The sequence below is a fragment of the Triturus cristatus genome, chromosome 2_2, assembly GCF_964204655.1.
Source record: "Triturus cristatus chromosome 2_2, aTriCri1.1, whole genome shotgun sequence".
NCBI classification, from domain to species: domain Eukaryota; kingdom Metazoa; phylum Chordata; class Amphibia; order Caudata; family Salamandridae; genus Triturus; species Triturus cristatus.
The window spans coordinates 709,047,387-709,063,120 of record NC_140582.1 but is presented as its reverse complement, the minus strand read 5'-3'; the positions used below and the strand labels follow the sequence as shown (position 1 = coordinate 709,063,120).

Here is a 15,734-nt window from a genome sequence, read left to right as displayed (position 1 = left end):
ATTTATTGTGCTTCTCCACAACCCACAGTGCCCCTGCCTTTCTATGGCTGTCTTACTGCTTCTGCACTCTTGCAGCCTGAGGGAGATGGCCTAGTTTGCTATTCCATTCATACTGCTTTTTGCTCGTTCGCAAAAGAAGCATGCCATAGATATTCATGATTTTGTTATCAAACATGTCCTTACCCTGTTCTTACCTCCTGAAACTTGGATAATAGATTCTTCAGGTCATAATATTGAGCTAGCCACAATGTTGTTTATGCCACCCACCAGCCTTGCGCAGTAGGAAGCGATGCCTTGATGAGCAAGGTTTGTTTTATGTTATCCCTGTGAAATAGTGTAAGGTCATTAAAGCTGCATCCCCACAAACGTCCCTATACCTGAGCTAGGTGACATGAAAAGAAAGTGTAAAAGGTAGGAGTGGATTTTTTTGCGCCTCATCTGGCTGCCTACAGAAGGAGGCTGGTTATGAAAAGGAATTGCTCATTTACATAAGTGTGATTACTTTGCACATAGGCGACATTATACCCAACGCATTTAAGCTTCAGGTGACTACACTGGGGAAGTCCATTTTTGCAATACCATTTTGTGTTTTGTTTGTGTTGACATAAATCAGTTCGATTTAATATGGCTTCATCCTGCTGGGTTCATGTCCAATATCTGTGGGCTGCTTCGTAGCCTTTGCCATTATGCCTGACGGACTGCGCTCTGTAACCTCTTCCTTGTCACTGGAGAAGTACCATTAGCCTGGAAGACCCTAATCTCCCACCTTAAAAGAAAATGAATTGCCACTGTGGACACAACCATCCTGACTAATTGTCACTCTGTTTCATTGTTGCTTTTCTTGCAACTAGGCTTCTGTCAAACCAACAGCATGGAAACTGTCCTAACTATGGCTTCTAATTACATTTCAGCTATTCTTGATGAAGGGGGTACAGCAGCTTTAATTGTCTTAGATCTCTCAGCAGCCTTTCACACAGTCTCTCAATCCATTCTTCAAATGATGCTTGAGGCCTCAAGTGTTCAAGGCTCTGTGCTTCAGTGGCTCACATCTTTTCTTACTAAGGGGAAGCAAGCATTTACTTTACCCCCTTTTACTTCTTTTCTCATACAGAATTCATGTAGTGGTGTTCCTCATAGTGTCAGCCCTTAGTCCCTCTTTATTCATTGTTGATGTGGCTCCTCTGACTGAGGTTGTCGAGAGTTTTAAGGTTAACATTTATTTGCATTCAGATGATATGCAGTTAGCTGTCCACCTAGATTGCAACTCTGTGTTTCTTGTGAGAACTTTCAGGAATGTCTCCTACCTGCGGCCTTATTATAGAAGTGCCCCGGGGCGCAACGGGCATTTGCGGCCGCTTTGCGTGCCCCCTGGACACTTTAGTATTAGAGAAGGGGCAGCAGGCGCCTGTGCGTCCCCTTCTGTAATACCAATAGCGTTGGCGCACACATAATGTGCCAGTGTTGTCATCAGAGGGCATGGAGGCATGGCTCCATGCATATGAGGGAATCCCTTTGCCTCTGCGCCTGCCCCGTATTATAGATGGGGGCGCAAAGAAGCTGCCCTAAAAGTGCATACCTTGATACCAGCCCTCTCAAGGGGGGAATGGAGGTCCCATGGACCCCCCCCCTCCCCACACAACCCTTGCAGAGGAGTGTTGTCACTCGCTGCACCCGCCTGCCACAGGATCTCTGATCCCCTTAAAAAGGGCAGGCAGGCGCCCGCTTACACTGTGAAACATCGAGCGGCTTCAAAGAAGCGGCCCTGTTTTTCACATGAATGATCTGCCCCAAGGCAGCGTGAGTATGTGGCTTCCCTGGGGGCAGCGCATTCATCCTAAAGTGGTACATTTTCCTTGTTTGTGCCGCATATACAATATGGCCCAGATTGCCTGCTCTCGCGGGCCTGTTTTCTGGTGCTATGCACATTCTATAACACTCCACCTCTTTTCCCAGTCTACCATAGGAAAACGGTAGTTCAGTCTTTGATTCTGGCGAGGCTGGATTACTGTAACTCTTGGTTCCCATGCTTTTTTATGACCCGTCTTCAACACCTTCAGAATGCAGTAGCCCGAACCTAGGACTTAGCAGAAGACCACTTATTTCCTCACATCTTGTGCCATTGCAGTGGCTTCGCACCACGAAACGTTGCCTTTTTAAAGTGCTATCCTCTGCCATAAAACCACCTACAATCCAGCGTCGCACTGTGTCCGGGCCCTTTCCGATGTTCTTCTGTCGGCAGGGCCCTTTGTGGAAGCCAACAGAGCTGCCGGTTCTCCCGGGTCTTCGGAGCTCGGCAGGGCCGCTGAGCGTTTTCTGTCTGCCTGTGACTAGAACTTCCAAAAACAGTCCCCTCCTATCGCCTACTTTTCTGGAAACTCATCAAAACGCGCTTATTCATCTCGCCTTAATCCTTTATTGCTCCACACTATTTCCCGCAGTTCCGGGATGCTCGGATAACGGCGCAGTAAACAGAAACCCAAATCACATCAAATGCGTCTCTAATCTCCATTGTAGAGTGAAGAGTCCATTCACTAAAGAAAGAACAAAGAGCAGTGGGGGTCAGCGTTTAGAGCCATGAAAAACCAGTGACCACAACAAACATGGTCCATCAGAAACTAAAATCCACCATCAGTGCAACGACCCGCAATAAGAGGTTTATGAGGCAAAGCAGCTGTGTCGGAGCATGGCCACGTTATTAAACCTAAAGACAGTTAATGACCAATGAAAATGGCAAAATGTGCTTATCAGGGACCCTGGTGATGAGTTTCTGCAGAAAGAAGGAAGACCCCAGATGACCACACACAAGTTCCTGCAGGTGAAGTGGTCTTACCTAGTAGGGTCCTGCCTCTCGCTTCTGCTGACATGTAGTTTGAACCTATGTGCCCATGCCTACTCCAGCTGAGGCGAGAAAGAAGGAAATGACTAGAGGCCCCGAGCAGTCACATGAGGTAGAGAGGGCAAATGTCCGTGTCTGTTGACACCAAAAGCATCTTTATTAGCCCAGGATATCCCCAATCCAAGCTGAGTTATACAATGGGTGACGCCTCTGCAGAAGTGGTGCTCACACCCACCTTCTGGTGGTACACATGATGCACCAAGCAATAGGAAACTGTCTCGACTGGTGCACTCTTACTGTGGACCAGGAGAATAATGCTTCGGGTTCATAGAAATATTGTTCTTTTCTAATGGCTGCAGATGATACAAATTGTCAGTATAAATGTCAAACGGAGGCTGGCAAGGGTAGATTGATGAATGCACCCTAAATCTGCATACATTGTTTATTTTCTGTTGTTTGTTGAAATTAAAAGGAATGCAGGTGAATACGCAGCATGAAGTCTCCATGGCTCAGTCTACTGGGCTTTCATGATGACATTTATAGTAAGGTACGGGTTTGGCCCCAGTCCACGGGAAAGGTGGAGATGTACCTGGTGCTCGAGGTAAGAGTCAGAACAAGCTGTGCCTTGGGGAGCTTGGCCAGTACAGGGGGACCCAGATGGGGCTGGCCTTTGCATGTTTGCACTATGATGGAGTCACTGGCATTGCTGGTGAGGGTGGCGTAGATTGGCAGATACGTATGTATGCCCTGGAGATGACACTTAATATTTCACTCTCTGGCATTATTTTTTATTACGCCTGCAGGAATCTCCAGCTATTATCAGACAGTTGGTGAAATGTTTTGAAGGATTTAAAATGTTGTCCAGGGCTGAACATAAATCGTATTAAAGCTCTCATTCGTTTCTTACCTCTCCTCTGCAGAGGGTGCGTATCGGAACTGTGGCCAGGGGTGATTCTGCACATATTTTAGCATCTGGGCCTATCTTTTCACTCTGAAAAAGAGAGGGTTTGTCAATAAAATGCGTGACCATCAAAGTGGAGGTGTCAAAGGTTTTTACCTTTTGCCACATCTTTTCAGAATAATGCCCACATAGATACCAGAGCATTGATGCCCTAGAATGGACGCAACCCAAACAAGATTGTTTTTAGAGAGGTCCTCCTTTTAGGGAGCAGTGAAGAGGCACACAAAAGGGGTGGTGGGTGAGGGTTTAGTCATTGATTTTCACAGACACTATTATGTATCTCATTGTTAGCACAGTAAAATTAGTTGGTGGAGAGAATCATTTTCAAGATTAGCATTCTCAGCAATGCGACCTCTTTCTACCAGCGTCCACTATAATCAAAGATTCCCCAGACCCAGTTATGTTTTTGAGAAAGATCTGCAATAAAGTGGCTGTACATAGGTGGACTGTTGCAAAGTCCTCCTGTGCTCTGGGCACCACCCAACATTTGCTGACTGGTACTGGTGGTAACTGACTCTGAGTGCATGTGTGCACTGCTGAAGCCTGAGGTCAGTTTAAAAGCAGCGCTGTGTTGCAGGATTGCTTTTAAAATGCAAATTGTGCCCAAACTTGATGCTGGTGTTTGGGGCACTTACAATTTAATAAACTACAATGTTTAGGCATATTAGGTACCCCCAGGGTCTCCCCTAGGCAGGGCCGGACTGGGAACCAAAACCGGCCCTGGCAAAAGGCTCAGCCGCCCCCCCGAGGGAAGGGGGGTGGCCGAGCTGTTTGCTAGGGCCGGTTTTGGCCAATTTTGTAACAGGGGGCCGATATTGCTGGGCCCTGGGAACAAAAATGGACCCCCAGAGTCCTAAACCAGCCCCCACCCTGGCGGCCTACCGGGTAAACGGTGTCCCAGGGGTGGGGGCAGGTATTTATAAGGAGGGTCCTTATAAAACGTTTTTATATGCCCTGGATTTAGTGATATAGCACATTTCACTCCCCACATTGTAGTGTAGCACTTCCAAAAATCGAGTTTTTGTGCTAGGATCACTGTGAAGTGAGGATCTGCAATATTTTCACATCATCGGAACCCCTAATGTCTCCCCTAGGTGTTCCATGGGTGGAGGGATGCTGCAGATATTGGCAGGGTCCTTATGAAATTGGTTTTATAAGACCTGGTGTTGGAGAAATTGCCTAGTTCATTTTTTCCATTGCAGATCACCAGCCCTATAGGTTAACATGGCAAGAAGTTATTAACTATTAATTCCCACTAGGAGAATCATGAAAATACCATTCAAGGACTTCCTAGAATGGTAATGATAAATCCAACCATGTGATATCGTTGAATTTCTCCTTAAATGTACAAGCAAGTTCTAATACTTTGTCCAGTCAGCTGTCCTGATTGGTCAGAATTAAGTGGATTTGCCAGGCTACTTTGATGAGGTGATAAGGAGACCATGGGGTTAGACTGCCATTCTGGGAGGACAGGGTTTTGCTACATAGTAATGCCAGCTCAAGGGGGAGGGGTCGTAAAACATCCTCTTTAAAAGAGGGGAGGGGACAGACCGTGTAAGTCCGGTCCAGTTACAGCCCTACCCTTTGAACCCAGCCAGATAGCAGGATTAAGTAAGGAATGAGCTGATGTAAGAGGGAGGGGCAGTATGGAAATCGACCATCCTGAAGGAAGGCTTAGCCAGGTCTTGCCTCTCTGCTGAAAAATCAGCCATGATGAATTTTGGAGAAATTGTGCTCTCTGGGAAAATATAGTGCAACACTTTGGAGGATGTGGTCATACCCTGGGGTGTTGCCCTTCACCTCATTGGACAGGAGTGCCCGCCTGCTTGGCTCAGAGAACCTGGAATAAGTATCTGAGAGGGCCAGAGCCTCTGAGATCTGCTGCTTGAAACTCACGGAAGAAGAAGGGTCATTGCTGAGAAGTTTGATTTGTACCAACCAGGCCCTGCACTCTGAAGACTGCTTCAGCTGCACAATCAGGAACTACAGTTCTGTGGGCTACCTTGCTTCAAAAATGACTAAAGAGTTGACTTCCTGCAAGCTATAGGTTAAGAGAGCTCACCTGGAACATCACCACCAAGAATCCTCAGCCTGGAGCACTACCATTGGATTTGGAATGGTTTTGTCCAAGTGGATTGTGGGAACTGAAGTCTCAAACTTTCAAGGATCATCTTGGAGCTTCCAGACCCTTGGAGTAAGTTTTGGACACTTTGAGACCCTTTGGAGAACTTCAGGAAGAAGTTCTAGAAGTTTGGAGCAATTTTGGAAAAAAAGCTCCATAAGTGGACTTACGTCACCTGGCCAGCCAAGCCAGTGACCTGCAACCACGAGCCGACCTGCCGTCCAGGTTCGTCCCGCTGAAAAGCTCATGAGGTCGGACTTCCAGAGTTTGGCCGGAAGTTAGCTGAAACCCAAGCTGGCGAAAACCGACCGAATCTGGCCAGGAGAAGCACAGCGAGGGACCCCTGAACCAAAAGCTCCACAGAAGTTTCCAAGTCCGAACGTAGGAAAGGTGACCTAGACCAACCATGAGAGTCAAGATGCCCACCTTCAAACGCGAGCCGGCCTGGATCCCTTGTTCGGCTCTCTGGCAAGCTCCGGAGGTCTGACATCCATTAGTTTGGACGGGAGCTTGTTGCAAGGCAAGCTGGCAAACCCTCACCAAATACGGACTGGCGGGGAGCTTCGATGGCCCCCGGGAAGAAAAGCTCCAAAAAAGTTTCAAAGTCCGAAGGTAAAACGTTGACCCGAACCTACAGGGAGGGATATCTGCGCAGGGCTCCATCGGGGTCGGCCTGAAATTTGACTTTGTCCTGGTCGAGCGCGACCAGAAGTCCCAATAGGCGCTATAGGTTTCTAGGTGCTATACAGTAAGAATCATTAAAAATTCATATTTCTGGTTCCCTACATTGAATATTTTCGTTTTGATATCTTTTTAAAGATAAAAATATTTCCTAATTTTATAAATTGGTGTTGTATTTTCATTGTGTGTTGTGCCTTAATTATTTACTGAATTGGTGGTTTTAAATGCTTTACATACCTGTCTTTGAAGTTAAGCCTGCCTGCTCGCAGCCAAGCTACCAAGAGTTGAGTATACGAATAATTTTCAAAGACCTGTACTGAGCCCTATATAATGTTAGTGGCCTTATTGCCAGTGGTAGATATATATTTACCACTACTAATAACCCACTTTCCAACATAGACCCAATAAGACATTTCAATGACACATCTCTGTGGAGAAATAAGAGCTTTAGCCTTTCATCTCAAGAAAGTAGAACAGATAATTGGCCAACAAAGATTGTGTCACAATTGGAAGTTAGATGCAAAATACTTTCTTGTGTGGTTTGATCAGTTTTATGAGATGAAAGGATTAGATGGAATCTTCTTTCTTCTATAGGCTCGCCATTTGCCTAGCTGTAATGGTGCAGATGTTCTGTTACATGTATTTGTAAAGCGCACAATCACCAGCAAGAATGTTGTGGCGCTGAGCAGGCGTGTAGGCCTAGGACTGCCTTTGGTAGGTTGGCAAACTGAAAAGACAGGTGTTCAGCTTCTTGCGGAATTCATGAAGAGAGAAAGAGGCTTGAAGGCGTAGTGAGAGGCTGTTCCATGCCTGTCCTCCAGATCTGGTTCTGTGTATGCGTGTGATGTGTGTGGTTAGTAGACCTGTGGAGAGGACATGTCTGAGTAGTTGGTAGAAGAAAGAGATGCGACAGTTCAGATAGGTGAGGACTAAATTGTGGTGTGCCTTAAGTGTGTGTGTGTGAGGAGTTTGAATTGATCATGTTTGTCTATCAGGAGCCAGTGGCATTCCGTGAGGTGTGGTGTGAGTTCTGTGTAGAAGGCTGAGGATGAGTCTGGCTGCTAAATTTTGAATGGTTTGTAGTCTTCTGGTGAGGTGCTTGGTGATCCCGGCTTAGAGGGTGTTCCCATAGTCCAATTTGCTGGTGACTAGGGTGTGAGTGATTGTTTTTCTAGTGTTGCTTGGGAGCCATTTGTAGATCTACCTCAGCATCTTCAGGGTGTGGAAGCAGGATGCAGTGACAAGGCTGACTTGTGCCGTCACATCCAGTTTGCTGTCAATAATTATTCCGAGGTTTTTGACGTGGGTTCTGGGTATGGGTGTGAGTCTGAGCTTGGCTGGTCGCCAGTCAGTTTTGAGGGTGCAAAAGTTAACTTTCATTTAGTTAGTGACTTCGGTCATGCATGCGATAAACATGTTTCCTGTGTTGGGTGTCCAAGAAGGAGAGTATGAGTTGCCTGTCCTTTGTGTAGGAGAGGGTGATAATGTGTGCATGTATGAAGCTGGCCAGAGGGATCAAGCATGCTTTGTAGATGTTGAGCTGAGTGATGAACCTTGAGACACTCCACAAATGAGTTTGTGGGCATCTGAGGAGTTAGGTGTTAGGCTGATAGCTTGTGTTCTCTCCATTAAGATGCAGCAGATTCAGCAGAGAGTGGGTCCTTGAATGTCAACCTTGCGCCTGTGCCTGATGAGACTGGGGCGCGAGACTGTGTGAAATGCTGCTGAGCTGTCCAGTAGTATGAGGGTTGCCGTACCTCTGTCAAGAATCATGCATATTGTTCTCTGGTGGCGATGAATGCTGTTTCTGTATTGTGTTGGGCCTGAATCCGGACTGCATAGCGTCGAGGACCTGGTGGATGCTGAGGTGGTGAGTGAGGCATAGGTTGATTAGTTTCACTAAGACCTTTGCCGTGTATGGTAGGAGGGAGATGGGCCTGTAGTGGGAAAGTGTGGTGGGTCAGCTGATGGCTGATTCTTGGTAGCAATGAAGGGCAAATATTGTAATTATATATAGAGGTGGTTTGTGGTGAAGCTATTGTAAAGAAAGGTGGGAGAGATAGGGTGCGTGGAGGATAGTTCGAGGTAGCCAGGATAAGCTATTGTACTCCTTGACTGACCATTAGCTCTTGCTACTACTCATCTCTGAGGTCTTAAAGACGAAAGCAAAAATAGATAAGTAAACGGAGATCAAAGAGACCTGCATACATTGCTGTTTCTGCTCTGTGTACCTCCCTTGACATTGAATAGAATGGTGTTGAGGACCTAAGTTTGAGTCAACCCTGTGATGTCATCCAGATGGGGTTCAAAAGGTATGCGTTGTTAAACTAGCTATTTTTGGCATTTGGTGAATTGACATCTATTGTCAAATGCATTTTATGAACTGAAGATGATGACTAGAATATGAAGGTCTGCAAATAGTTTAAATATGAAAGCACTGTGACAATTTGTAATTTCTAAAGTTAATTCTCGCAAAGATAAGAAGTGCCATGAAGGCCAATTGCATGTGTATAGTCTGGTTTTGTATAGTTTTTTTGCAAAAATCAATGTGTGAAATACGTAGGGGAAGCCGCGTGGTGGGCATTGACTGCTGTGCTAAATTATGCTTGCTGGGTAGATTCCCAGTCAGCAAGAAAAGGGCATAAGATTACATAGCTAAGATTGCTACTAGCGAAGTGGCAGATAGCACTGACTGGCCACCACCTTAGTTCCAATGGAGGACAGAATATATTAAATAAGCAACATCCTAGAGGAAATCCGGAGGTTGGAATATGGGCGAGACGATGACATTTCTAATAACAATAAGGAAAAGATTTAGGGTTCCATAAACTATCCATGATATGTTCATCAAAACATTTTGTATGAGAGGACTTTACAACAACAAAATGTGAAATTTGAAATGCGAAGACATGGAGCTGGATTTAAAAAATAAAAGTCCATTCCCAGTGGCCTACAGATATTGGGCTAGAAATCATGTAATTTTGTAGGGGCAGGGAGCAGTGCTCGCGGGTGGGGTGGCAGGCATGGGGGGGTCACAGGCTGGTTTAATAAAAATAAATAAATGAAACTTACCATGCCGCCGCCGCCCAGTCCTGCGTCTTCTCTCCTGCTCGCCTGTGTCTGACTCCAGGTTGGAACAGGAAGCAGGCAGCCAGGATCCCATCGCTAAAGCAATCACAACGCTGCAATGCCATGACACGGCGCTCAGCCAGGGGCTGGAGGGGTGGACATATTCTCCATGCAGGCTGTAATGCATGGAAAACAGGGAAGGGTGCATGACTGTTTTCGGCAGCCCGAGAGCACCGACCAGTCATTGCGCACAGGAGTGTTCTACCACTACTCCCCTGCAGCACCACCCCGCCCCTCACGCACTGCTGGAGCAGGAGGAAAAAATAAAATGATAATAACATTCTGTTATTACCATTTTATTTTTTCCTTTCTTTGCTGCTCCCGGCAAAAAATCTACTCGAGCAGCAGAAAGAAGCAGCGCCCTCTGGCAGGCCATGTGGTGCAGTTTGCATTGATTTTTCAGCATGTAACAAGCTCCCTACACTAAACATCAGTATGAGCAGCTCGACACGCCAAATTCTGCCTGCTCGCCGAGCTCTGCGAAATATCGCAGAGTTTTAATGTAACTCTGCAGAATTCCGCAGTGAAACTCTGCAAGTTCCGCCCACCCCTAATGAGAAGTACATTTTCATCATCTTGTCAATTTTGTAAGAGAAACATACCACTACCATATTTCCTGTACAGGTGTATAGATTATAAAATACTTTGAAAAGCCAGATAAACATAAGCTTTGTTTTTAGTGGCATTCCAACTTAAATACATACTCGCATATCGGGTTCACTTTCCAAATCACGATTAACATGTTTAAGTGTTGGTATTTATTCCCTAAAGTTTATTTTATCTTTACTATAGCTGTGCTTTTTATTTGTAGGTTCTGCATGATATTACACCCCTTTGCATGGATGTTTTTAATTGTGCACATGCACACAACTAATCCCTAGGCGGAAGAAACTTCTTTTCATCTGCTTAAAGAAAATAGGATTCTTCCGCATAGGCAATAGTTGCGCGCATATGTCTAAACGGGAAAGGTAAGCCCTGGCTTTTTCCTCATTCTCTCCCATTGTGTATTGATGTTTTTGATTGAAGCCACAGAAAAAGAACTGTTTGCCATTGTTAAGTTAAATTACTTCTAGTGTAGTACGGGCATTTATTTCCCCCATGCACTTAAATAACAGTCGAATTTTTGTCCAGAGTATGTATACGTTATTTTTTATTTCTTTAGAAAATATTCGGCTTTTTATTTAGGGTTAGACAAAAATGCGGCACTTTAAAATATTTGCAAGTCTCCTATACTGCTATTGGACAGCACAGTTTATAAACTCACGTCTGGTCAGCTTCAAATGTGATGTAACCGAGCTCTCAAGCTTCCCAGGTCGTGTGTTAAAATATCGTTAGCAATAATAATTGTCTGGTAGGTTTGTTGTGTCCTAAATATTATTTATAAAAATATAATCACAATTGATTAATCCAGTAGAGTCAGCCCGTAATCTCGGCTTCCTTTTCGATAACACCTTGTCTTGCAAAGCCCAGGTTAACAAAGTCACCGCAGCTTGCTTTGGCAAACTGCGCATGATTAGGAAGATCTTCCCTTACCTTCCCCAGACTTCCCGTAAAACTATTGTCCATGCTCTCATTATGGCACATTTGGACTACGCCAACAGCCTATATGCTGGAGCCCCCCTCTATCTCATTGACCGATTACAAATCATTCAAAATGCGGCTGCTAGGCTTATTGGAAACATCCCTGGCCGCAACTCAGTCAAAGCATATCGGAAAGATTTACACTGGCTCCCTATCGCTCGTAGAGTTCAGTTTAAAATCCTTACCCTTGCCTTTCGAGCCATTCACGGAACTGGTCCATCCTACCTGAGCCAAAGACTCAAACTATCGAAGTCTGATAGAAACCTAAGGTCCAATAATCTACGTCTACTGGTTGTTCCCAAATTCAGGCTAGCCCGGAGCGGTGGCAGAACGTTCGGTGTGACGGCGGCTAAATTCTGGAACGACCTCCCTCTGGACCTTAGGTTTATCGAGTCTGAGCAGATCTTCAGACGCAAATTAAAAACTTGGCTGTTTACCCAACCTTGAGTAGGAGGGCTTCTGCTACACTGGGCTGGAGGGCAGGACCCGGGATGCCTCCTCTGGTGATATTGTGGTTAAGAGAAATCAAACTGCTGATTGGTCATCCTAGGCGCTGGCATTGGTAGATGTGAGGGGTGGGATTGCAGACTGTGATGTGAGAGGTGAGAGTCTCTAGTTGAGGGCTGCTCATTTATCTGTCCCTGAATAATTCATCAGATGGGAGGATTGTATCCATATGCAGAAACCTTAGACCTTTTATTTTCTTTGTTATTGGTGCTTTAGGGTGGAGATAGGGATTAATAGTGGACTCAAATCGCTGTAATTATCTTTTGTACACATGAGCATAGGTACTTACAGTTTGTGACTTTACCATTGTGTTCTCATTTATGTCACATGGAAAATGTCTGAGGATGGAAGTTTTTATTTCTCCCATGTTTGTTTTCCACTGTATTGTTGCATATATTTACTCCAGTGCAAATATTTTTCCATTTGGATATTTTACATAGACCTCATTGTATCTCTGTTCTAATAATTCTCTCACTTTACACTCGAGGGACCTGTGTTGCTTTATAAATACTAGGGTGGAGACAGTCACATTGCTACCTGCCACAAAAACATCATTCTACACAGAGGTTGTGTTTGGAGAAGAGCTTAAATAGAAGACTTGAAAGGAGAACAGTTTAGACCGTGTATCCACATTCTCTGTCTAGAGGCTGCGTATAAAGGGGGCTCAAACCATTCCACCTTGTTCCAGTTACAAGTTCTTCATGACCAAGGAAGGGAGGTCTCTGCAGAGTACTCGGAGGACGGCTAGCAACCAGGACTTGAGCATGTCTGACAGCTAGCATCCCAGAAGGGAGGGGACCTGATATGAAGCTTGGACTTTCTACAGGGGATGTTGTGGGTGTGCCTAGAAGCCTGCCTGCCTGCTGAGAAAGGAAAGAAGTCTGCTTGTCCTACAGGAGCAAGGCCTAGCATGTCCCCAGTGGCTGTGGAACATCCATGAAGAGTGGACTACTTCAGAGCAAACTAGGGAGGACTCTAGAGACAGAGGGTGGGGCCCAAAGGCACTATTCTCGGTTCCTAGTGAATCCCTTCACACTGTGGACCAATAGCAATCACACAGTGGAGTCCAATTAGACCAGTAAGGAGCAGTCAGGGCTGCAACTAAATGTTTGCTGCAGGCTTGGGCAAAGAGTGCAACTGCCTGCTTGTGGTAAGCTAGCATGAGGTCCACAGATGCCTGTTTGTTTTAGACCGAAATAAGGGTTGCAACTGCATGATTAACTTTAGCCCCGTTGAGGGTTCCAACTGCGCAATTGCCATTAGCCCCCTTAGAGCTGCACCTAACTTCGGTCCATTCGGGAATGCAACCTCCGAGACTGTTGCCACCTGATATGCAGGTCATATCTGTTTTGTCCCAGGTGGGGTCATATTGCCCCTTCAGCAGACATCAGAAGACTGTCGCAGGTGGGCCCACACCTGCAGTTGCAGCGGCCCAAGTCACACGGCATCAATGATTGAGCTGGGCAGGCGCACTGATCCAATCGACATGATTCTCTAGCAACATTTGCCTTCTCACCGTGACCCCCACTTGGTGTGCAGGAGGACCACCACCAGCACAAACCAGCCAGTGATGGGCACCCAACCTATGGAGGAGTAAACCCACAAAAAGAAGCACATTTGACTGTGGGCTCATAAAAAAAACTGCACAGAACATGATTCACGCTAACCTTTTAACTCGCCAGAAGGGGACTCCTGAGCTAGGTGGAATCATAAAGGAGTAGAAAGGGTAGGTGTAGCGCCCACAGGGGTATTGCACTCAAATACCTTAACTTGTGTAATCATTGAACTGAGTATTATTTAGTGCAACACTGTGAGTAAAGTATTTATGTTCTTGTAATGACCAGCACTGGCCTGGATATTAAGATCATTGTTTCTGTTGGTTGAATTTTGAGTGTTGAGCAGCACCCCCATCCTACCTCTGTGACTGCTTGCCTTTGCTCACTTGAGAGTCAAGTGTGGAAAGGGTTGAACATGGATCAGTTTGCCGGGCCATGCTGTGACTGGATTAGGGACAACAGTGGCAAATGGCCTTACCCAAACAATCGATGGCCAGTAGCTTCTGCCAGACCTGTGGCCTCCCCAAACTGGGCCTAGCACTAGATTTAAGACTCAATATTTCTGTCAGTTGATATTTTGGTTACTATAGTCGGGTACTATATCAGATAAATGGGACTGCAAACCCCAGAATGCACAGAAAAAACTTCACTGGATGAGCTACTCATGCATGGAACTGCAAAATGTTACATCTCTGGTATAAATACGGCTAGAGGAATGCAAGGCCTTCTGTTTGAGAAATACCCTGTAAGCCAATGCTGCTTTTTGCATCACACTGATTTGCAAGGTAAAAGATTAATTTCTGCAGGCAGAGCCATTCCTATAGATATTGTAGCACTGCAGAAAATGTTACATAAAAAATACACCTTATTAAAACCCAGATTGAAAAGGATTACACAAGGAATCTCTACCTGCCAGGATTAGTGGTAAAATATGGCAATGGGAGAGTTTGCGTCTCACTAGTTTCATGTTCACAGACTGCTTCAGTGGTTCCACTTCCTCCTCTTCCTGAACCAGAACCAATGCTTGCCCCTCTCCCACATTCTTCCTATCTGATTGAGCTATATTATTTACCCTCTGCTACACCTTTTCCAAAAATGACATTTCCTGCAAATTATTTAATATATTCCCCTGTTGTGCTTGTATTCCGTAGAGTACATCTGAGTATCCATTGTTTTTAATGTGTTTTTTAATTGATCGCTGTAAAATGATTGCGCTCATATAATGCACCCTCATACTTTTCGTAAAAGAATGCTAAATAAGACTTTTCAGTTAAGTGAATGTGGTTGCTTCCCTGAACAGATGCTCCTCCTCGCCAGGGTTGGATGGAGGGCTAAAACCCTTCTCATTCTTCTCTCTAGAGCCCCTGGTTGTCCTCCTCTTTCCACCCAATCAGAGGCAGGGGATAGGGCTGATATTCATGACGCCCTATCAATGCGCCCCATCTGCCTCCCTACTGTACTGGTGATGATGCCGGTGCGTTCCTTTAGCAGATAATTTCTGCAAATAAAGTGCACCCTTGGCCTTACTCGCCTGCCCATAATGCAATCGAAACGGAGACCAAGAGGTTACTACCCAACTTTACTCTACCCTCCAATGTGTAATGAGGACACTTCTGTCTTAAAATCAGGCTAGATTGAGTAGGAATTGTGTGTGCTCACGTAGCCAACCATCTGCTTCATTCAATCAGAGAAAGCGAGTCAAGCGCTGTCATTATTGTGTCTTGTAACAGGACAAGGGTCTTCAGAATGATCTGAACGTCATCCTCTTCTCTGATCATGGGATGACAGAGCTGTCCTGGATGGAGAAGGTCATAGAGCTCCAGAATTACATCAACTTTAGTGATATTGTGATGATGAAGGACAGGGGGCCTGTTGTGAACCTATGGCCAGCGGAAGGCAAGCACGAGCAGGTAAGAGATTTTAGTATTTCTTTACCTATTGGGTTGTTCTTTCCTGTAGTCAGTAGAGTGCTTTTTTTTACAGGTCAGGATACCAACTCTAGTATCTTGAAGATGTTACGTAAATTGAGCAGTGGGTGTGAAATTGGAGCTTCATAAACTCCTGTGACTTCACTGATGTCAATTCAGTAAAATCCACTGAAATTCGTAGGATGTGAGAAAGTAACAATGTAGCTTTTGGATGGATGATTCACATAAAATAACATCACAGGAAGTGACATTCAGGAAGTGGATATTTATTTATTTAAAAGGTTTTTTATAGCGCTGGCTCGACCCAGAGGTATCAGAGCGCTTTACAGGACTATGGATATAGTACAGGAGTAAACAAATGTACAATTCAAAACAGGATGGAAAATAAAGAACAAATAGCTTAGTACCGTTAACAAATGTCAAAAGTGCGAAC

The 15,734-nt window shown here is 45.3% G+C and overlaps 1 protein-coding gene across 1 annotated transcript in view; it reads left to right on the top strand.

Annotated features, from left to right (window-relative positions):
* The window catches only part of ENPP6 (ectonucleotide pyrophosphatase/phosphodiesterase 6), a 237,049-nt gene that overhangs the window by 128,623 nt on the left and 92,692 nt on the right, over positions 1-15,734 (top strand). Inside the window, exon 5 of the mRNA XM_085641899.1 lies at positions 15,104-15,283. Coding sequence (XP_085498025.1) covers positions 15,104-15,283 — 180 coding nt within the window. The remainder of the gene's footprint in view (positions 1-15,103; positions 15,284-15,734) is intronic.